The 23,675-nt window shown below is 37.0% G+C and overlaps 1 protein-coding gene across 1 annotated transcript in view; it reads right to left on the bottom strand.

Annotated features, from left to right (window-relative positions):
- Window positions 1–23,675, bottom strand: part of MORC1 (MORC family CW-type zinc finger 1) — a 350,504-nt gene that overhangs the window by 87,159 nt on the left and 239,670 nt on the right. The window contains exons 16-20 of the mRNA XM_067738944.1: window positions 23,154–23,233; window positions 22,159–22,232; window positions 19,716–19,780; window positions 17,348–17,491; window positions 14,980–15,134 (exon numbers count right to left, since the gene is read on the bottom strand). Of these exons, the coding sequence (XP_067595045.1) occupies window positions 14,980–15,134; window positions 17,348–17,491; window positions 19,716–19,780; window positions 22,159–22,232; window positions 23,154–23,233 (518 nt within the window). The remainder of the gene's footprint in view (window positions 1–14,979; window positions 15,135–17,347; window positions 17,492–19,715; window positions 19,781–22,158; window positions 22,233–23,153; window positions 23,234–23,675) is intronic.

Genomic DNA, 23,675 nt, shown 5'->3' with positions numbered 1-23,675 from the left:
AATAAGATGGCAATAGTAAATCCTTATCTATCAATAATTACTTCAAATATAAGTGGATTAAATTCTCCAATCAAAAGATGTAAAGTGACTGAATAGATAAAAACCAAGACCCAACTACATGATGTCTATAAAAGACTCACATCAGTTTTAAGGCCACACATAGGCTCAAATTGAAGTGATGGAAAAAAGATACCATGCAAATGGAAACCAAAAGAGAGCATGGGTAGCTATACTTATATCAGACAAAACATACTTTAAGTCAAAAACTGTAGGAAGAGAAAACGAAGGTTATTATTTAACGATAAAGAAGCTGATTCATCAAGAGGCTATTAATAATTGTAAATACATACACCCAACATCAGAGCACCTAAATACATTAAGCAAATATTAACAGATCTAAAGGGAGAAATAGACCACAATGCAATAATAGTAGGAGTCTGCATTACCCTTCTTTTAACAATGGATAGGTCATCCAGAGATAAAATTATAAGAAAAAATGGACTTGAACTATACATTAGATAAAATGGACCTAACAGACATACACACAATATTTCATCCAATAGCAACAAAATAAACATTCTTCTCAAATGCATATGGAATATTCTCCAGGATAGATCATATGTTAGGTCACAAAATAAATCTTAACAAATTTACAAGGATTGAATCATATCAAGTATCTTTTCTGACCATAATGAAACTAAAATAATCAACAAGAGGAAGAAAGCTGGAAAATTCACAAATAGGTGGAAATTAAATAATGGACTACTGAACAACCAAGGAGTCAAAGAGGAAATCAAAAGGGCAAAGGAAACAACCCATTTACCATCACATCAAAAAGAATAAAATATCTAGGAATAAATCTACCTAAGGAGGCAAAAGACTTATACTCTGAAAACTATAAGACACTGATGAAAGAAACTGAAGATGACACAAACAAATGGAAAGATATACCATGTTCTTGGATTGGAAGAATCAATATTGTTAAAATGACCATACTACCCAAGGCAACCTAAAGATTCCATACAGTCCCTATCAAATTACCAATGGGGTTTTTCATAGAACTAAACAAATAATTTAAAAATTTGTATAGAAATACAAAAGACCCTGAAGAGCCAAAGCAATCTTGAGAAAGAAGAACAGAGCTGGAGGAATCAGGTTGCCTGATTTCAGACTATACTACAAAGCTACAGTCATCAAAACAGTATGGCAGTGGAACAAAAACAGAAATAGAGATCAATGCAATAGAACAGAAAGCCCATAAATAAACCCATGCATAGCGATAAACACCTACATTAAGAAACAAGAAAGATCTCAAATAGCCTAATTTTATACCTCAAGGAGGTAGAAAAAGAACTAAGCCCAAGTTAGCAGAAGGAAAAAAAGAGCAAAGATCAGAACAGAAATAAATGAAATAGAGAACAGAAAACAATAGAAAAGATCAATGAAACTAAGAGCTGCTTTTTGAAAAGATAAACAAAAATGTTAAACTGTTAATAAGACTAGCTAAGAAAAACAGTGAAGACTCAAATAAAGTCAGAAATGAAAGAGGGGACATTACAGCTGATACAACAGAACTATCAATACAAAGGATCTTAAGAGACTGCTATGAACAATTATATGCCAACAAATTATATAACCAAGAAGAAATGGGTAAATTCCTAGAAACATACAAACTACCAAGACTGAATCATGAAGAAATAGAAAATATGAACAGACCAAGAGTGAGTAAAAAGATTGAATCAGTAATCAAAAATCTCCCAGCATTTTTTGATTGGGTTTTTTTTTTTTTGATATTGAACTGGATGAGCTGTTTGTATATTTTGGAGATTAATCTCTTGTTGGTTGCTTCATTTGCAAATATTTTCTCCCATTCTGAGGGTTGTCTTTTTGTTTTCTTTATGGTTTCCTTTTCTGTGCAAAAGCTTTTAAGTTTAATTAGATCTCATTTGTTTATTTTTGTTTTTATTTCCATTACTCTAGTTGGTGAATGAAAAAAGATCTTGCTGCTATTTCAAAGAGTGTTATGCCAAAGTTTTCCTCTAAGAGTTTTATAGGGCCTGGCCTTACATTTAGGTCTTTAATCCATTTTGAGTTTATTTTTGTGTATGGTGTTAAGGAGTGTTCTAATTTCATTCTTTTACATGTAGCTGTCCAGTTTTCCCAGCATCACTTATTGAAGAGACTGTCTTTTTCTCCATTATATATTCTTGCCACCTTTGTCATAGATTAGGTGACCATAGGTGCATGGGTTTATCTCTGGGCTTTCTATCCTGTTCCATTGATCTATATTTCTGTTTCTGTGCCAGTACCATACTGTTTTGATGACTGTAGCTTTGTAGTACAGTCTGAAGTCAGGAAGTCTGATTCCTCAGCTCCATTTTTCTTTCTCAAGATTGCTTTGGTTATTTGGGGTCTTTTGTGTTTCTGTACAAAAAATGGGCATAAGAGCTAAATAGACATTTCTCCAAAGAAGACATACAGATGGCCAAATAGCACATGAAAAGATGCTCAACATCACTAATTATTAGAGAAATGCAAACCAAAACTACAATGAGGTATCACCTCACACCAGTCAGAATGGCCATCACCAAAAAATCTACCAACAGTAAACGCTGGAGAGGGTGTGGAGAAAAGGGAACCCTCCTACACTGTTGATGGGAATGTAAATTGGTGTAGCCACTATGGAGAACAGTATGGAGGTTCCTTAAAAAACTAAAAATAGAACCACCATATGACCTAGCAATTCCACTCCTGGGCATATACCCAGAGAAACCCATAATTTGAAAAGATACATGCACCCCAATGTTCATTGCAGCACTATTTACAGTAGCCAGGACATCTAAGCAACCTAAATGTCCACCAACAGAGGAATGGATAAAGAAGATGTGGTACATACATACAACGGAATATTACTTGCCATAAAAAAGAATGAAATAATGCCATTTACAGTAACATGGATGGACCTAGAGATTGTCATACTGAGTGAAGTAAGTCAGACACAGAAAGACAAACATCATATGATATCACTTATATGTGGAATCTAATAAAAAGGGTACAAATGAACTTATTTATAAAACAGAAGTAGAATCACAGATGTAGAAAACCAACTTATAGTTACCAGGGGATAAGGGGCAGGAGGAATAAATTGGGAGACTGGGATTGACATATACACACTACCATATATAAAATAGGTAACTAATAAGAACCTGCTGTATAGCACAGGGAACTCTACTCGATACTCTGTAATGGCCTATATGGGAAAAGAATCAAAAAAAAAAGTGGATATATGTATATGTATAACTGATTCACTTTGCTGTACACCTGAAACTAACACAACATTGTAAATCAACTATATGTCAATAAAACATTTTCTTAAAAATCTCCCAACAAATAAGAAGCCCAGGACCAGATGGCTTCAGTGGTGAATTTTATCAAACATTAAAGAAATGAATACGTATCCTTCTCTATCTCTTCTGAAAAACTGAAGAGGAGGACACCCTTCCAAACTCATTTTATGAGGTCTGTATCACCCTGATTCCAAAACCTGGTAAGGACATTATAAGGAAAGAAAAGTATAGGCTAATATCACTGGTGAACATAGATGCAAAAATCCTCAACGAAACAAAGCAAACCAAATTCAACAGAACAATAAAAGGATCATGCGGTATTTATCCCTGGATGCAAAAACAGTTCAACATACATAAATCAATAAATATGACACACTACATTAATGGAATGAAGACTAAAAATCATATGATCATCTCAATAGGTACAGAAAGAGCATTTGACAAAATTCAACACCACTTTATGATAAAAACTCTCAACAAATGAATTATAGAAACTATGTACCTCAACATAATGAAGGCCATAGACAACAAGCCCACAGCCAACATCATACTCAACAGTGAAAAGTTAAAGTTTTTCTTCAAGATCAGGAATAAGACAAGGATATCCAATTTTGCCACTTCTATTCAACATAGTACTGGAAGTCCTAACCAGAGCAATTAGTCATGGAAAAAGAAATAAAAGGCAACCAAATCAGAAAGGAAGAAGTTAAAATTTTCTCTGTTTGCAGATGACATAATAGTATATATGCAAAACCTAAAGACTCCACCAAAAAACTAAACAAGGAATTCAGTAAAGTTGCAAGATTCAAAATCAACATACAAAAATCAGTTGCATCTCTGTCACTAACAATGAACTATCTGACAGAGAAATTAAGAAAGCAATTTCATTTACAATAGTATCAAAAACAATAAAATACTTAGGATTAAATTTAACCACGGAGATGAAAGACCTGTACACTGAAATGTATTGACTGACGAAAAACACTGAAGACATAAATAAATGGAAAGATATCCTGTGTTCTTTGATTGAGAGAATATTTGATTGACCAGTGGAATAGAATAGAAAGCCTAGAAATAAACCTACACATATATAGCCAACTAATCTCTGACAAGGGTGCCAAGAACATACATAAAGAACATTCTTTTCAATAAATGGTGGGAAAACTGGATATACTCACAAAAGAATGAAACTATTTTATACCACTCATAAATATTAACCCAAAATGAATTAAAGACTTAATTGTAAGACCTGAAACCATAAAGTTCCTAGAAGAAAACATACAGAAAGCTCTCCTTAACATTGGTCTGGGTGATGATTTTTTTTTGATATGATACTAAAAGCACAAGCAAAAAAAAAAAAAAGTGGGACTATATCAAACTGCAGTCTCTATATAGCAAATGAAACAATCAAAAAAATGAAAAGGTAACATACAGAAGGGGAGAAAATATCTGCAAGTAATTTATATGATAAGGGGTTAATACCTAAAATGTACAAAGAACTCACACAACTGAATAACAACAAAAAAACTCTTACTGAAAAATGGGCAAAAGACCTGAATAGACAGTTTTCCAAAAAAGACATACAAATGGCCAACAGGTACATGAAAAGGTACTCAACATCACGAATAATCAGGGAAGTGTAAATCAAAACCACAATAAGATATCACTTCATACCTGTTAGGATGGCTATTATCAAAAAGAGAAGATAAAACAAATGTTGGGGATGTGGAGAAAAGGGAAGCCTTGTGCACTGTTGGTGGGAATGTAAATTGGTATGAGCATTATGGAAAACAGTATGGAGTTTCCTCAAAAATTAAAAATATAACTATTATATGATCCAGAAACCCACTTCTGGGTATACATCTGAAGAAAATGGAATCGGTATCTTGAGAAGATATTTGCACTCCCATGTTCATTGCAACATTAGTCACTACAGGCAAGATATGGAAATATGGAAACCATCTAAGTGTCCAACGATGGTTGAATGGTTGAAGAAAATGGTGTGTGTGTCTGTGCACATGTGCGCTAGAGAGAGAATAAAATATTATTTAGCCAAAAATGTTGAAGATCCTGCCATTTGCTATAAGAATGAATGTGGAGGTCATTACTACTAAATGAAATAAGCCAGACAACAATATATGATATGACTTATATGTGGAATCTAAAAATAATAATAATAAAGTTGAACTCATAAAAACAAAAAGTAGAATGGTGGTTGCTGGCAACTGTGGGCCAGAGGTAATGGGGAGAGGTTGGTCAAAGGGTACAAGCTTTTAGTTATAAACTCAGTAAGTTCTGAGGATCTAATGTACAGCATGGTGGCTATAGTTAATAATACCATATTGCATTACCTGAAATTTGCTAAGAGGGTAGATCTTAAGCATTCTTACCCCCCACACATGCAACAAGGTAACTGTGTGACGTGACAGATGTTTTAATTAACTTGACTGTGGTAAATATTTCACAAATATTTCATGAATTGTCATGTTGTTCACTTTATAAACATACATGATTTTTTTTTTGTCAATTATAGCCCAATAAACCTGGAAAAAAATTCTTGTCTATCCTAGTCTAGCAAGAAATAGTAAAATTAATAATAAAATTTATTAAACTAGGTTGGCCTTAACATATGAAGTGGTATACAATTATGGATATTTTTAATATATGGTTTTAATAAACTATTTTTTGTTAATGTGTATTAATGAAGGTTTTTAAATTGCCCTTTCATCAAGAAGAAAATTAAGAGCAAAAAAGTGAAATTTCAAAATATGAAAAAGTACTTGACTTTTAAAAATACATCTTAAATATTTCCACCCAATGGAGAATGTTATGTAGGTAACACAAAATTTATTAATTTCATAATTATATTATTTTAACAACCTCAAGGTATTCTGATTTTAAAATTTAGTTTACATTTATAAACAGGAAATATTTATAATATTCAAAATTATAGAATACATACCTTGAGACTTTTGTTTGAATAATCAACAAGCTTGTTAAATTAATGGAATAATCAGGGATCAATGCACACAATTAAAGTCCTGATTTCTAGAATAAGTACCTGAGAAAAGCTGTGAAAATTTAATTTATTGCTATGTATGGAGTACTGTATTCAGAAGATTCCTAACATTTAAATTAATTTGATTAATTTTTCAGAAGCCTCTTAAAACCAGGGAAAAATAGTGGGAACTAGTGCAATAACTTACTAAAAAAATTGTCAAAAACCAGTAACTAAAAGAGCAGTTCACGTAGATTTTGCCTCTTAAAAAGAGGAGAAATGTAACAGCCTCCTAGATGTCAGTTTCGTATCTATTCATAGAATGTATAATGACATTCAGGGAATCAGTTAGCCAAGTGGAGAAGTAATAAAATTCAGTAATAAACTACCAAAGCAAAGCTTTGATGTTTTCAATCAAAATAAGGAAACCTAAAACAGTTTATGAAATCAAAGCACCAGGAAAATCTTAAGATGGAGAAGGTATTTAAATGAGGTCCCTGCCTTCAGGTAGCTCTGCGTCTAAATAGATGATTATATTCGATTTTCAAAGATCTCAAATAGAAATTACACATCCATTCTCAGAGGACTGTTGATCATACCTCTTCCTCTGTTGAATATTGTCCTATTTGTCATTACCTTAGCTAAGCTAGACATGAGACTCTTGCTAAGCTGATTCATGGTGTGATCATTTATGGCATCTCTGGGTTAGGGACAGCAAACTGGTTTCAACTGATACGCCAACTCCCATCAGCTGGTAGTGAAGCCTGTACACTCTTGAGGCCAGCGGCCAATTATCAGGAAGAACTGCCATGATGGCTAGAGAATGTGTGGTGCATTTGAGATGAGAGAAGGCCTATATGATCACTTCCCAAAGAACTCTATTTAAATTGATGCGAGATGGGGGCTTCCCTGGTGGCGCAGTGGCTGAGAGTCCGCCTGCCGATGCAGGGGACACGGGTTCGTGCCCCAGTCCAGGAGGATCCCACATGCTGCGGAGCAGCTGGGCCCGTGAGCCATGGCCACTGAGCCTGTGCGTCCGGAGCCTGTGCTCCGCAACGGGAGAGGCCACAACAGTCAGAGGCCCGCGTACCGCAAAAAAAATAAAAAACCAAAAAAATTGAGCCGAGATGAAACAAGGCAAGATGTCTTCAGTGGTGCTGAAGGTGCTTCCAGCGCCATTCTTTCTCTTGGCTCGTGGATGTGGCAGAGTGGGGTTGGGTCAGTCTCATGGTACAGTACAGTCAATGGCAGAAGTAGGTGGCAGCTGCAGTCAGAATACCTTACCTTCTCCACTCTACCATGAACACAGCAGACTCCACAGACTCCAGGAATCTGCGGAGTTGGTCCAACTTCATAGTAAGGTCATTACTTCACCTGACAATGCCACAACATTTTCGCTTGTTCCATATCAGCTGCTTCCCACTAGGATCTCCTTAAGCTGCAAAAATGATTTCAGAACCACCCCCTGCTCCCGACTTGAGAAAATACATGATGACAAAAATAAATAAATAAATCATGAATTTAATCATACTTTTGTGTGATTTTACATCTTACTACTCACAACTACATCTATACGTATTTGAAAAACTGTAGCACGTACATGTACAAGACATAATGCCATCTTAGACAATCACTGGTAGCCAGGGATTCAAGGACTCCAAGCCACCCTCTAAGGTCCCCTAGGGCTTCCTGCCTACCAGTTCAGAACCACATCATTCTGCACACTGGAGACTAGAAGGAAGATGGATGGAGGTCTCAGGGTACAAACTTTCAAAAACAAACCTCAGGAGACTTAGGTTTCTACTGGTTCTTTCCTTATAAAGGAACAATTTTACTTTCCCTTTTTAGGTTATACTTTTATTTCGTCATGTTCATAGCTTTCTTTAGATATACTCATTTTTTCTTATTCTTTCTAAAATGTGGAAATCAAAATTAGACATAATAACAGAAATATATTCATAAAACATTGTGTTATCATGGGCAATAGCCTAGTTAGTTACCTAAGTCTCCTCAATACCTGGATTAGCATAATTTTTCTTTCTACCAGGACTCTCTTTACCTTACTCAGACATACACAAAGCCCCCTAACTGACTTAATGGTCTCAAAAGTGTAAAGACTCTTTTTGCTGTTGTTAATACAACTTGTGTTTAATTCTGATTGCACTGTCTTAATATCAGAGTCATTAGATACAACTTACTCTTTCTTCTAAGGTACACATATACAGACTAATGAAGAGAGTTTTGAGGTCTTGCTTCTGGTATGGCAGAGAAAAATCAAAGTGTAAGAATCCAAGTGTATTTAATTCCAGACAAAAGAAGAAGGGCTGGCTTTTTCATATTTTATTTGCAATATAGGTGAGATCCTCTGAGATATTTTAGCAAGAAACTTCATTGTAGATGTAAAAAATGTCATTATCATGATAACAATACAAGTGCAGTCAGAAAGAAAAGGAAGCGTAAGTGCTGTCAATGGTGATAATTTCAATTACCAGGTGAAAGCAGTGTAAATGGATAAAATCTAAGAATGTGATCATTTTTAAAAAACAGAAATCTATCCACTGAACTCCTGAACCATCCTGCTGTTTGCTGGGAGCTGGCACAAAGTAACAATTTTAAACAGAATACATATTTATGCCATATAAATCAGTTAGGCAAATGTCTATAATTTTTTAAATATTTTAATTGTATCTCTAATTCCTCTCAAATCAAGCTTTCAGCCAACGTAATTTGTTTAGTCATATAGAGTTCTATTGTTTCTGCTCTCAAATAGTAAATTACCAACTAACATGGGTAACCAAATAGTAGATGAAAAAAGTTTTTCTTTACAGAAGTATTAGAGTTAATAATCAAAGAAAATACGAAAGAATTAGAATATAAGATTTTGGAAGTCTTAAGGGATCTGAGCTTTGATCATTAACTGTTAATATCATTAAAAGAGAGACAATCGAATGACTTATGGCTCCTGATAGAACACACTACCACCTCTGAAGCATCTTGATGAAACAGCAACAAAAAAACACATCTGAATTTGGTCAAGCTGCTAGATTCTACCAATTTACAGAGAAATAAACAGAATGGAAGAATCTGTTAAACTACACCCAGTAATTCAGTCAGCAAAATTTAAACCATGAAAACTATAAGACAACCAACTCAGTTTTTCCTACAAATAAATTCCCCCTGCCAAAAAAAAAAAAAAAAAAGAGAGAGTGAGCAGTAAAGAGAAATATGAGGATGGGGTAGAGGGGCTATGAATTATAATAGAAAATAATTCGAAATATAAAAGATAGGCAGGATATTTTTATGATATTAAGTATTGGGCATTTCTGCTGGTACAGTGGTTAAGAATCCGCCTTCCAATGCAGGGGACAAGGGTTCAAGCCCTGGTCCGGGAAGATCCTGCATGCCGCAGAGCAACTAAGCCCATGCACCACAACTACTGAGCCTGCACTCTAGAGCCCGCAAGCCACAACTACTGAGCCCGTGAGCCACAACTACTGAGCCCATGCACCACAAGTAGAGCTTGTGGTGTCACACACCTAGAGCCTGTACTCCGCAACAAGAAAAGCCACTGCAATGAGAAGCCCACACACTGCCACAAAGAGTAGCCCCCGCTCGCTGCAAGTAGAGAACGCCCGTGCACAGCAACAAAGACCCAACGCAGCCAAAAATAAATAAATTTATTTAAAAAGTTCTTCCATGTTAAAAAAAAAATACACACACACACACACACACACACACACACACACACGGATATAATTATAAAGTGTCTGGAATGTCCTTCATAACCCAGTTGTGGGGGAGTAGGTGGGAGCATGGATAAAACCAGTTTGCCCAGAAGTTGATAACTTTTGAGGTTGGATGAAGGGTTTACGGATTTCATTTTCCTTAAATCTGTCTAATTTTGCAATTTCCCATATATATTAGTTTACTAAGGCTGCCATAACAAAACACCACAGACTGGGTGGCTTAAACAACAGAGATTTATTTCCTCACAGCTCTAGAGGCTGAAAGCCCAAGATCAACCTGTTGGCAGGTTGATTTCCTGTGAGGCCTCTCTCCACCTTCTCACTGTGTCCTCACATATTCTTTTCTCTGTGCACACCCATCCCTGGTGTCTCTTCACGTGTCCACATCTCCTCTTCGTATAAGGACACCAGTGACATTGGATAGGGCCCAGCCTAACTGCCTCATTTAAAATTAATCACCCCTTTAAAGGTCCTATCTCCAAACACAATCACATTCTGGGGGTTTCTGGGAGTTAGGACTAAAACATATGAATTCAGGTGAGGCACAATTCAGCCCATACCACCTTAATAAAAATGTTTTTAAATAAAAGATAAAATACATATTTTAAAAATACAATAGAATAAATATATAAAGTCCGTAACTTCAAAAACTGAATTTAAAAAAATGACTTGCTTCTCAACCTACACTTTCAAATAAACTTGTCTCAAGCCTCATCTTTCAATACTTACACAGGCCTCCTCACTCAACGTGTGTATCCCTAGCAGAATGTTGTGTTTCACTTTTCTTGAAGTGCCTTCCTGAGATCTCAGAGACTTAAGAATATAATAAGAGAAACAAAATTTTGTTGTGAGCAGCTAGCTACATCTAGCTACTGGACTGTTATGGGCTGAACATCTGTGTCCCTCCTAAATTCCTATGTTGATGCCTAACTCCCAAGGTGATGGTATTTGGAGGTGGGGCCTTTGGGAAGTAACGAGGTCACTAGGGGGAGCCATCATGAATGGGATTGGTGCCCTTATAAGAATAGGGCAGAGAGCTCACTCACTCTTTTTCCACCATGGGAGGATACAACAAGATGTCAGCAGCCTGCAAACTGGAAGAAGGGCTCTCACCAGAACCCAACCGTGCTGGCACCCTGATCTTGGACTTCCAGCCTCCAAAGCTATGAGAAATAAATTTACGTTGCTCATAAACTGGTCAGTCTATGGTATCTTGCTATAGCAGCCCAAGCTAAGGCATAGAGAGTTATCTATTTTTAAAAGAATTATTCATCTAACAAATATTATCCCTTACTTTCAAAATTACACAAACTGAAAAACTAATATGGTTAATTGTCCTCACCCAGTGTCCCAATTCTACCTCATTGGAGGTCATCGGTGGAGGGCCAAGTGCTTGATTTCTGTATCCAGTGCAACAGGATTTAAATAAAATCAGAGAGAAAATACTGGCCAAAGCTAACATATCAGGAAGAATAGCACATTAGGTAAAAGTCACCATTAGATTCCAAAAATGGTCCTGACAACATGAAAAAAATGAGCCTAATAAGGTGATAACATTTAATAGGAATAAATGTAGGATTCTACACTAGGGTCCAAAAACACTTACTGGAAAAATATAAAAGAAGTATGGCTTAACAAGAACACACATTAAACATTTTATTAAGAACTTTAATTGGTAATAAAGATACTGAGGGTCAATAATGTGCTTACTCAGAATATATTAGGCTATAGCAACAGAATTACAACTTAAAGAGATGATGATCCCATTTTATTCAAGTTTTCATCTGAACCTTTTGTTTCCAGGTAATAGACTTCACAAAAAATAATGTGAAAATGGTGAATATATTTAATGCCTTGTCAAATAAAGAATAACAACAGAACTTGGAAATGTTAGGATAATATAAGACTGAAGAGAGACAGAAAACTTCAAAGAGAGGGCTGTCATTTGAAAAGGCTTTAGACCTATCCTTCCTGGCCCCAAGGGGGAGAACGAAGTTACCCTTGCTAACTCCTCCTTGAGGCCTTCTCTGGGCTCTAAACTGTGAGCTCTTGATCACTGGCTCCCACTTCTTCTCTGTTGGGCACCAATCCCATTTCTAATTGTGAAATTGCGTTAGCCCTGCTAGACTGTAAATTCCCAGAAAGGGTGGACCACATCTGATGTGTTGGTCCTATAACACTCCATGCCTGGCACAGACGAATGAGTAAAAGAACATATGAGAAACAGATTTGACATTAACATGAAAATGTATTTTCTAACACAATTGTGCAAAGATTCATGGGCTGCCTCAAGAAGTAGCATTTTTTCTTTCATGGAAAACCCTTGTTCAGGCTTAAAGTGGCTTCCACTTGCCTAGGGCAGAGGTGCGTGAGGTAGAGGGGAATTAAAGCATGGGGTGGGAGGTAGTGACTCAATTAAATGATTTTTAACCTTCTTACCAACCTGAAGCCCTATGATTTGAGTGTTGCTAGGAAAGACTGTGCTTATTACATCAGAGATTTCATTTTAGCACGTCAGCTATATTCTGATCCATTTCGGAAAATTTTAGTAATACACTTCTACGTAATCGCTGCTGCTCGAACTCAAATTTCATTTGATATTTCCCTCTATCTTCTTCTTCTCCTTCTCTCCCTATTCCAAAAAGCTGCTGATTAATATTTCCATTTTACTGTAAGGATGCATAAAGTTTCAGAAAACATAGTAGCAGACAGTGAGGTGAGGACAGACTCAGAGACAAGAATAACACTTCTGAGACTCTTAGCATGAACTGTGCCAAAAGTAAATGCAGATTTGACAAATGACACAAAAGTCATTACCTCTCCATTCCCCTTTCTGCTGATTCGATTTTTACAAGGGCCCAATTTTCCACAGAAACTGATCAGACTTGCAGCAAATACAAAGACTGCATCTTTTATTTATAAGGCAAAAAATCTACCCAAATACTTTTCATTAAAATGCGTGTCCTGGAATACTAGCTTTCAGAGTATTAGTTAAGCATTACATAACTTTGCTTACTCCTGTGGGAATTAAGAAGCAAAGACCTTGAAGGTCAATCTCCTCAGCACAGTTCCTGAGTCTACCAGTCCTGACCTTGATCACTTGATTCAGTTTGATAATGATGTCTGGGGATGAAATCGTGAGATACGTGAGCAAATGCACATGCTCACTGTCCTTTCTCCACTCTCTGCTTTCCTTCTAGAGGAACATCTTTTGTGAGAGTATCCTCTAGCCCTAAATCAATTCATAGACAATTACGGAATTAGGAAATCAACATGTTATTAACCACCAATAATTACAATACAAATATAACTTACTAATCTTGAATCTTATTACATCTACTGAGAATGTTTTGAAAAAGTTAGGTAGATAAGATAGAAATAGGAAGTTACATACGGGGGGAAGGCTGGCACGTCACACCCTGGAGTTGAGAGTACAAAGTTGGGAGGCTACCCACACTCCACACAAAGGAGCTTCCAGAGAAAATATGAGGATGGGGGAAGTGACATAATTTTCAAATGCTCAGCGTTTTCTTTCTGAACCATGTCCTGCTAGCATTTAAAGACCAGCAAGTAGATCATTGATTTATACCACCTCACCCTGTATATTCCTATGTGTTCTATAGCTTTAAGCACAGCCAGCCAAATAATGTAGTCATTCCTACATTTAGTATAACTTCAAACATGTCTCTGAGAAAAAAAAAAACACGTGAAAAAGTATGCCTCTGCTAAGCAAAAGATGTACTCTTCAGAGAAGTGCTCCTTAAACTTCAGTGCGCATACACATCCCCTGGAGATTTTGCTAACATGCAGATTTTAGTCCAGTAGTTCTGGGGTGGGACCTGAGATTCTGCATTTATAACAAGCTCTCAGGTAATGCTGATGCTGCCGGTCCACAGACCACACTCTGAGGAGGCTTTAGACTGTGACAGGAAAATCCAGTCTGGGCAGGAAATCTGTGCCCTCAACATCATTCCCCCTTTACATTTTTTCCCCTGAGTTCCTGCACTCTTTCCTGTTTCACTGGTATGAGAAAATTTCAGAACCAAGCAGAGTGGGTACAAAAGAAAAGAAAATATTCTAAGATTACAACTTCAAATGGGATAATAATAAGATTTTAAGTTGTCTCAAGGTTAGAGACATAATTTTTGATATGCATGAATTATACATACTTCATGCAATTCACTGAACAAATACACAGTAGCCTATTTCTCTCCATAAATGAAGCCCTATGTCTGCATAATTTAAAGGAAGTTTATTTAATTAATGCACAGCTCACCACTGTTCAGGTATCTCTGGAGAGTGAGGTGATCTGAAAAAGTCAAATTTTCCAGATAACTAAAGTTTATCTTTTTACGTTTCCAAGCATATGTACTTTAGTGATTTTTTTCATCTAAATCTTTCTGGAGTTAACATATTGAAGATTTATTAGATATACAAAACATGGTTTAATATATCTACAATTATCCAGGGTCAACAATGATTATTCTACAGCATGATATAACAATACTGCAGGTGCTACTCACGTCCATGTGGGACTCTGTGCAACTCCTACACAGTAGAGTCCTAGAGTGAGAGTAGAGTCCTTTGGGGGTTTCTCAGCCTATTTCCAGCAAACTTCTGCCCCCTCTCTACATGATCAGCTGCCACTTCATAGTGCTCTCTGATTGCCCTCCTCTTAGAATTTTTAATCTGCTGCTTTATTTTTCATGTAATATTCTGGGGAAGATTTTAAGACTAATTTCCTTTATGTTTGTTTTTTTAACGCAGGCACTCTCTTCCAGGGTTTGGGGTTACTGGTTACCCGAATCAGTACAATCATTCCAGCTTAAAGACATCACCAAGTTAATCTCCCATTAAGTATCTCTTACTATGACTACTGAATACTCACTAATTCCAGTGTCCTTACAGTACTGGACCAAGTATCGTCCCATAACTTTTAGAAGATGATTATACTCTTGGACATTGAGAAATCCCTGCTTATTATGGGATGGTTCCATGACCTCCAAGGGTATATCAACAATTCCAACCACACCTGCATCAAGTCTGGAAGAATAAATACATATAGAAATTATATGAAATTGAGCTAAGGAAACAAAAAGCTAATAATATACCCTCATCTTTCAAAATCAAATTTTTAAAAAACAAATTCAGTCATTTGGTCCAAACCATGTCAAAGTTAACAAGTTATCTTACAATTGTACTTTTTAATGTAAGTCTACGGTTATCCTAGTTGTGCTTGGTCCCATAATACAAAATCTCTTAATACATCATTACTGAATTAATATGACTCCTTTTCCAAACCTATAACCTGACATGGGGAGTCAAGGTGGGTGGGAAGAGGAGGCCATTTAGCAATAAACATCCCTAACAATCCCTTACAGCAATAAACTGACATGGTCCTGTTAATAATATGAGCCAGTCACTTTTTTCATCCTCATTTCACCTGTCGGGTTGGATGTCTCCTCATCACTGCAGAGGTACACAGGTGCCCAGTGGGAATATATGGGCTGTAATATCTGAGAAGTAACAGACTGATGGATAAACGCAATTTTTTTTTCACATTTTTAGCAGCTCATGATGTATGTAGCTGGGATATTCTGCTTAGTGCTATAACCTGTTGAGGGAAAGGGCATCCAGAAGTCTAGCTCTTCAGGGGCTCCCCAGTGCCTGCAGCCTGGCACACAAGTCACACCTTCCCAATCTGGGGCCGCTGCCCATCATGTTTTTCATTACTTTCCCCTTCCACCCTGCCCTCCCTTCAGCCAGTCATTCTGTAAGTCTGAATTTGAGCATCATTTCTTCCAGGAAACCTAACTTAAATTCCCCCAGTTTCATTTACTGCCCCTCCTAAGAGGCTTTTTGCACCTGATACTTGCCTCTAACATATATTTGTTCATTCATCAATTCATTCACGCTCAGCACCTGGCCCTATTCGAGGAACTTAGGAATACGTTATGAATAAGAAAGACAAGGTCCCTGTTTATGAAGTTTCTCTTCTATTAAAGGATGACGACCATTAAGGGTGATAAGGGCATTTCAGATGGCAATAAGTTGGTATAAGGAAAATACAGCAGGTGCTGTAATCTGCGAAGAGAGAAAAGGTAGAGGGGGTGATGGCAGGGGCTGATTTTAATTAGACAGTCTAAGAAGACCTTCCTGTGGAGCAGACTTCAGAGCTGGTGCCTGAGTGACATGCTAGGACCAGCAGTAAGAAGATCTGAGGACAGAAGGTTCAAGGCAGAGGGAATAGCAAATGTCAAGGCCCTAAGGCAGGAACAAGCTTAGGATGTCAAAGGAACAGGGAGCCTGCTGGTGTGAGGGGAACGCAGGCAGAGTCTGGGGATGGGTGGGGTGTGTCCCAGAGCCAGGCAGCAGCCAGATCACTGACAGACTATGAAAACCAGTTCTATTCTACATGCACTGGGATTTTAAGCAAGAGAATAAACTAATTTATGTTTTAAAAGATCATTCTTGCTGTTCCCATACAATAATAAATACGTATTTATACATTTGTCCATCTCACTGGACTGTAAGTTCCTTAACAAAAGGTAGTAGGTTTTCAACATTTTGTCTGCAGAGCTTAGTACAGTGCCTGGCACAAGATACTGCAATACAAGTGCTTGTTGAATGAACAAATGAGTGAATCACTAATTCCTTGAGAGTGAGGGAACAAGATGAAAAACGGTCCCCCTGAGCCATCCTACTGCTCGCGGTTATCCTGTCTGACTCTGTGCTTTTCTATGGTCTCTCTTCAGGACTCTACATAATTCAGGAGAGCAGCTTGTGGAGTTTCAGACCCACCACTGGGAAAGCACCAGAATGTATTACTCTGGGATCGAAGCAGGCTGAAGAGTGTTAAGAATATACGCTCATGCAGGTAACTGGCAGGAACTCATACATGCAGGGGCTGCACAAAATGTTAACAGGGCTGTGGTATAAGACTATGGATTTTTCTTTCCTAAAATTTCTTTACTCTGCTTATATTATTTTTTAATTGGTGAAATATCAGAAACTTAACCCTAGTAGATGGCACAAGAAATGGTAAAGTTTCCAAAAGCGTGCTTTTTCCTTAGAGCAGGCACACAGCTCCACTGACATTATAAATTAGGCAGATGAATGCCTGCACACTGATGGGAAGGGTGGATGGGGGCTATGACACCTGCTCCCATTATGATTAATCACTTAACTCCACAGACAAAAGATTACTGCAACTTCCCTCATCCTGCCTGTGCCTCTGAAAACAAAAACATACTTACGAGGACTTCAGTTTCAACTGTGGGCCCACTTTCTCATGCATTTTGATCAAGCGGTTATTACTGTAAATGAACATCCCGGCTTGGCTTCGGTTTTCTATGTTCACACCAAAGAACAGGGTGAGTGTCCTTGCCTTTTTTAATTCTCTAGCATTACATTTAGAAAGTGAAAAAAATATATTAATAAAAATATACAGTTTACAAACTGTTAATAAACAAACTCAGAAGATAAATATCAAAGGAACTATATACATAAAATATAGAGATATTTTGCAAAACTTAGTAAGCAGACTCGGTATCTCTGTATGGCCAAGTAGTTTGCATAAACATGATAGGCAATAACAATACCAGTCAAACACAAGCGCTCTGATTCAAAAATGAGTTTGCCAATTTAAATTTACAAGAACTAGAAAGTTTACAGTTTACAAGAACTAGAAAGTGCAAGTTGTAAAATGTCAACTGGTCTAATATGTACATCACAGCATTTTTTGAAAAATGATGATTTGACCATTTTAAAATTTAGGTATTTCTAACCTTCAGCGTGTTCTCAAACCTCCAAATATTCTACACAGATTGGAATGTGCCAAAAGATATTCTTTAGTTTTCTCTCCTTTTCCAAATTCAAAGGTACATCAAAGTTAATTAAGCAAGTTTACAAGGGCGACAGACATTAGCTCCTGTTTTTTCTGACTCTGTCTGCTATACTATGTTTTATGTGACTTTTGTATTAAAAGTGTAAAAATAGAAAATGAGACATAGCAGACATGACAGAAACAGTCCTAATAACAGGAGGCTGCTTGGAGCTATGAAAAACACCTGGATGTAAGAACCAGCAAGATGGATGTGACTTCAAATACAAGCTTGTCTTTGCAACAACCATGTGACTACGGATGAGTCGCTTCAACTTTCTGTCTCGTGTGAAAAATGGGAATAATACCTGCCTAGCCACTTGGGATTCCGTGAGGAGTAAAACGGATAATGTTCAGTACAGACTTGGAAGACATTAGGTGCCTGGCAAATGTTATTCTCCTTTCCCAACCAAGAATGGTACCAAATATAATTCTTTCCCTCCACCCATCCTGTAGCTCCTCTCATTCCACAAAAACAGCTTTTCTTTTCAAATTCATGATCATGGGCTATTACAACTGACATACTTACTGGACTGATTAAATATATCTATCATTAAAGGACAATGACAAAGTTGTATCAGTCCTTCTATATGGATATGATATATAGAGTACATCAGACTTTCTGAGGGAGTTACTGACATGAATTAATATATTATGTATTTTTTAAATGCATATACATGTCGGGTTAAATATATATGAATCAAAGTTTTTCTCAAAAATGTCTACTCTATAATTATGTTCCCGTTGTTTAACTAAATAGAATACTGACTTTGTAAGGGACCCCAAAACAGAGTATTGGAGGGTATGACATAATCACTCTGCGACAGTAAATGGCATACTGATTGTCTTCAAATTTAAAAAAAGCATTTTGCTATAAAAATAAGTTCACACCAACTGGCATTATTGTAATAGGATGGTCACCTTTCATGCCTATCACTGTGATGACAAAAAAAGTCATCAACCAGCTTTTTCTTTCTGAAGTCTTTAAAGAGGCCTTTGCTTTTCATTGAAGATTTCTATGACATTTATTTTATATTTATTTTGATAAATGCATAATTAACATTTCAAATTTAAGTTTTGAAGAAAGTTATGGTTATATAGCACATCATGGTTCACACACACCAAAAAATGCTGAAAACTAATAACACTTCCCTAAAAATTTGTTTCTCAAAGTTATCACAGCTTCCAAAGTCTGACTTTACTTGGACAACAGTGATTATTTTCAATTTAACTTGCTTAACACCTGAACTGGACATCAAGTCAACCCTACCAATGTAAACAATGGTTTTGTAATATAGGCTTGCTATTTTTATTTTAACCTTATATAAGTGATACTTTTACTTGAAGCATACTCTATCTTAAATTGTTAAGCAGTACGAGAAAAGGGAAGGAACTGGGACCAACCCTCCAGAGTTTAAATGGCAAAGGACACAGGGAAAGAGAAGTTGTCAGCTGGACCCCTGGGCAGTTCTCTTCTTCATCTAATCAAACACTGAACTAAGTTTTCACTCTGTATTGAGAAGTTTTAACATATGTGTACATGAAAATATATACTTTATAAATACTTTCCATTGATTACGCTGGTTGGGGGATTTTGACCATATTATGCTTAATATCATAAGATGTCACAAGCTAAGGAAGAGAAACTGTCATAATGATCACCAAATCTGCCTACTCAGAAATCAGAATTTGTTTTAACATAGTACAGAGGATTCTAGCAAACAGAAAATCTTATGTCTTACCTCCGTTTCTCTTGAAGAATCTTCTGCTTTGCTTTTACATCTTCCAAAGCTTTCCATAATACATCCTGGAGAAGTACATTTGGTTAGGAGAGCACATAATGCCATTAAAAAATGAGAGCTGAGTTGATATTTATTATCCTATTATCTAAAGGTTTCACAAGGGTAATAGTGATAGGTCACATTGCCTAATGCAATTCTACAATAGCAGATACTCAATAAATACTTGATAAATGATTAAGTTCCAATAGCTAAGAAGACAAACCAAATCCAAGCCCACAGTTCTCCCTTTGCACATATGCCAATGTCCTCTCTGGCTGTTACAGAAAGAGTCACTGCTTCCTGTAATGTCACAGTGGCTTTCACACAAACTATGTGAAAGCTTGGGAAAGTCATTCAATGCACCTAGACTCTGGCTTTTGTCTGTGAGAACAGAAAATGCTGAATCACGTGATCCATCACTAAGGCTTCCTTCGGGAAAAAAAAAATTGTAATTAAAAAATTTTATCAGAGGCCAAAAGAAAATGTCTCCTCTATATCAAATTCCATATACCCCTAACTAATCCTCCGCAAACTTTCCCTTTATAGGGTATCCTATCCTGGGCTTTCTCCCTTTCAGAGTGCCTCAATACTGGTACCCACCTGTCTTTCTTTTCTTCTCTTTTAATTTGATATACTGGCTCATTCACTACCCTATCTCTGGTATGCTCTCTATAACCAGGCAGAAAAAAAAAATGCATTGTTATTATTTCACAAATAAGAATAGACTTTTAATGTGATCCATCCACTTGATGTGAAAGATGGGCATCTCATTTGATGGCTATACCTCTGACTGAACCTTATTTTCGCGGCCTTTAAAGTAAAAGAAAATGGTAAATGCTTGGTAAGTATTTCACTTCAAATTCAACCACCCAACCACCTAGAGGAATTTAAGAGGTCAAAAGCCGAGGTCATTCTGCTTAGCTCTCTTCTCTGAGTTAAAGAAACCAGTGTGCATCAGAGCAACAAAGCAAGCTGCTCAAAGACATCCCTGCCCTTCCTGTCAATGAACTTAGAGCACAGAGCAAAGGGGCAGCGAGAGGTAACTGGCTAAGGCAAGAAGAAAGCAAGGTCCTGACCCGTTAGAAAGAGTCTGTTTCTCTTGTCTCCCAAATACATACAGCCAAGGATTGATTTTTTTAGAGACAAAATAAAGAAAGCTTAAACTCCTCCTTAAAAGTCAACAACAATAAGATAGGTCTATGTTTACCTTAAAAAAAAAAATAAGTGAAAAAAAAAGGTAAAAGAATTTGGGGAAAGTCATGGATAGATTTGGGGAATTAACATGTGCTACTCTTTGATTTCATCCCATATTCATGACCATTAGATATGAGAGCTCTTTATCAGACACACTCTTGAAAGTTTGAGGGCAAATTACAGAAAGAATTCATATACTGAGTGCGCAGAAGAGGATGAAGGAAGGGTGAAGTGAAGCATTTTTTTCTCCCTATACCTCCTTATCCCATGCAAGCACGTAAATACGTCGTGCAATGACTTACTGTGGTAGCAAGCTTGGTACCATATTTTTGGTAAAAGTTAGCAAACTTAAAATACATGTCCGGCTGCAATATTCTTTTTCTCTTAGTTTCTATGCACTATAATTAATAATAATAGTTCTTTATAACCTATCTTACTCATGGGCATATTGCAAGGATTACATAGAATGTTTATGAACTGTGTGGAGCAACTCATAAGAAAACAGCTTTGTAAGCTGGAAGCATTGTTAGTAATATTCATAATTATAGTAAATAATTCTTAGCACTAGAAAGAAGGATTGCTTATTAATCTTCTCCTTGTTCTCCCTATTTATTTAGGTCCATAGGGAGCTATAATTTGAAGAGATATTTTCAGGGAGACTTGATAGGCTAGTTTTTTCTGCTAGCTTTTCATTATTTTCTCCTTTTCTCTATCACTTTTCCCTTCTTTTTTTTTTCTGTTTGGTATGCGGGCCTCTCACTGTTGTGGCCTCTCCCGTTGCGGAGCACAGGCTCCGGACGCGCAGGCTCAGTGGCCATGGCTCACGGGCCTAGCTGCTCCGCAGCCTGTGGGATCTTCCCGGACCGGGGCACGAACCCCCGTCCCCTGCATCGGCAGGCGGACTCTCAACCACTGCACCACCAGGGAAGCCCTCCCTTCCTTTTAAAGAAATGAGTTGTGATGATCTTCCTTACTTCTCAATTCACCCCACATTTTGTTCACCTTTGCTCTCAATCTCAGCCTACCCCCACTTGCTGAGTTTCCTCCCCTTTCTCTGCACCCATCTATTCTGTTTACCTGTGTTAAAATTAACAATCTTCCGAGCTTGTTTAAAGGTTTAAGAAGTAAGTGATAAATAAGAGTCATCTGTGTACAGGAAAAAGCAAATGACCCTGTTCACCATTTAAGAAGACTACTCTATATGTCATACCTTGGCAGGAGAAGACAAAGAAGCTCTGTCAGAGTGGTTTCCTTTGATTTGTGCTTCTTTCAATATGAGTTCAGCTAGAAACAGAAGCAAGATGATTCAATAAAATGAAACCCTTTCAAGCATCTTTAAATGAATATTACATATATATAATATATCCATGACCAGTAAGAATGGCTTACAGATGATAATCTCAGAAAATCCTGTATTCCTTCTATAGCTTTCACACATTCCAAGACTAGGTAGCCATACAGGGTCCTCTAAGTCATGACAACTTATAGGGCATATATATATATATATATATATACACACACACATACAAATTCAAAAGTCATGACTGAATGTTTGGCTGACTGGAAACTCTCTAAAATCCATGAAATATGGATACAGAGCTACTCTTCCCTCCTGGATCATTGGGGAAGGATGGCTTTGTCCTTTTGTGGGAGGAGTGAATGTGTAGAGCATGCCTTCTTTTTTTTTTTTTTTTTGTGGTACGAGGGCCTCTCACTGTTGTTGCCTCTCTCATTGAGGAGCACAGGCTCCAGACGCGCAGGCTCAGCGGCCATGGCTCACAGGCCTAGCCGCTCCGCGGCATGTGGGATCTTCCCAGACCGGGGCACGAACCCGTGTCCCCTGCATCGGCAGGCGAACTCTCAACTACTGCGCCACCAGGGAAGCCCAGAGCATGCCTTCTTAAAGTGGATGCAACACCAGTCTCTAAAATGATCTAACTCTGCATCAGGACAACCCTAATATACATCAATCTAGTTCCAAGTGTGTACGCAGAACTTGAATTACTTTTATAATAATAACATCATATTTAGACAAAATCAAAGATGGAAAACGTGTTATGAAGTTCCTTAGAGGTAGGAATTACATTTGATTACTTGTGTTTATTCCTATAATGCCCAAAGCAGGGTATGTCTCAGAATAACTGCTCAATTAACGTCTGCTGGATAAATTAACAATAACGATGTAGGCCATAGGTAATTACATACCTATCTTTACTGCTTCTTCTGCCTTTTTAACTTCATTTTTAAATGCTCCTTTAAAAGAAGATGTGACATACAGATACTTTCTGAAATGAAACAAGAAAGGACGTAAGTCAGATTATCATTTTAAAGTTCATAATACAAAAATGTTCTTTAGGAAGACTATATACTCCAGAGATATGTTATTATTAAGAAAAAGTCATCAAGTAAGTTGCATTCAGCTGGTAAGTCAGCAAAGTTTAGGCCTAAAAAAAATTTCTTGCCTTTTGATACTTGGCAATTTTGCTTTAGTAAGGGAACTTCAGGAGAGATATAAGAAAATCTCTGGCCACACAAATGTTCACTTATACATGTAAAATAGGACAATTTTCTTAAAAAGAAAATTTTCTATGTAACTGCTCCATTATCAAAGTTTCTGGTTAATATACCTAGCCCTCTTACCCAGATCATCACTGATACTGGATAAACTGCTTCTCTCAGTCCCTAATTTTGTCTGATACCCATGTAGACTCAGGAGCTTAACATTCT

The sequence above is a fragment of the Pseudorca crassidens genome, chromosome 5 (genome assembly GCF_039906515.1).
Source record: "Pseudorca crassidens isolate mPseCra1 chromosome 5, mPseCra1.hap1, whole genome shotgun sequence".
In the NCBI taxonomy this organism is placed as follows: domain Eukaryota; kingdom Metazoa; phylum Chordata; class Mammalia; order Artiodactyla; family Delphinidae; genus Pseudorca; species Pseudorca crassidens.
This window is presented reverse-complemented; position numbering and strand designations above follow the sequence as displayed.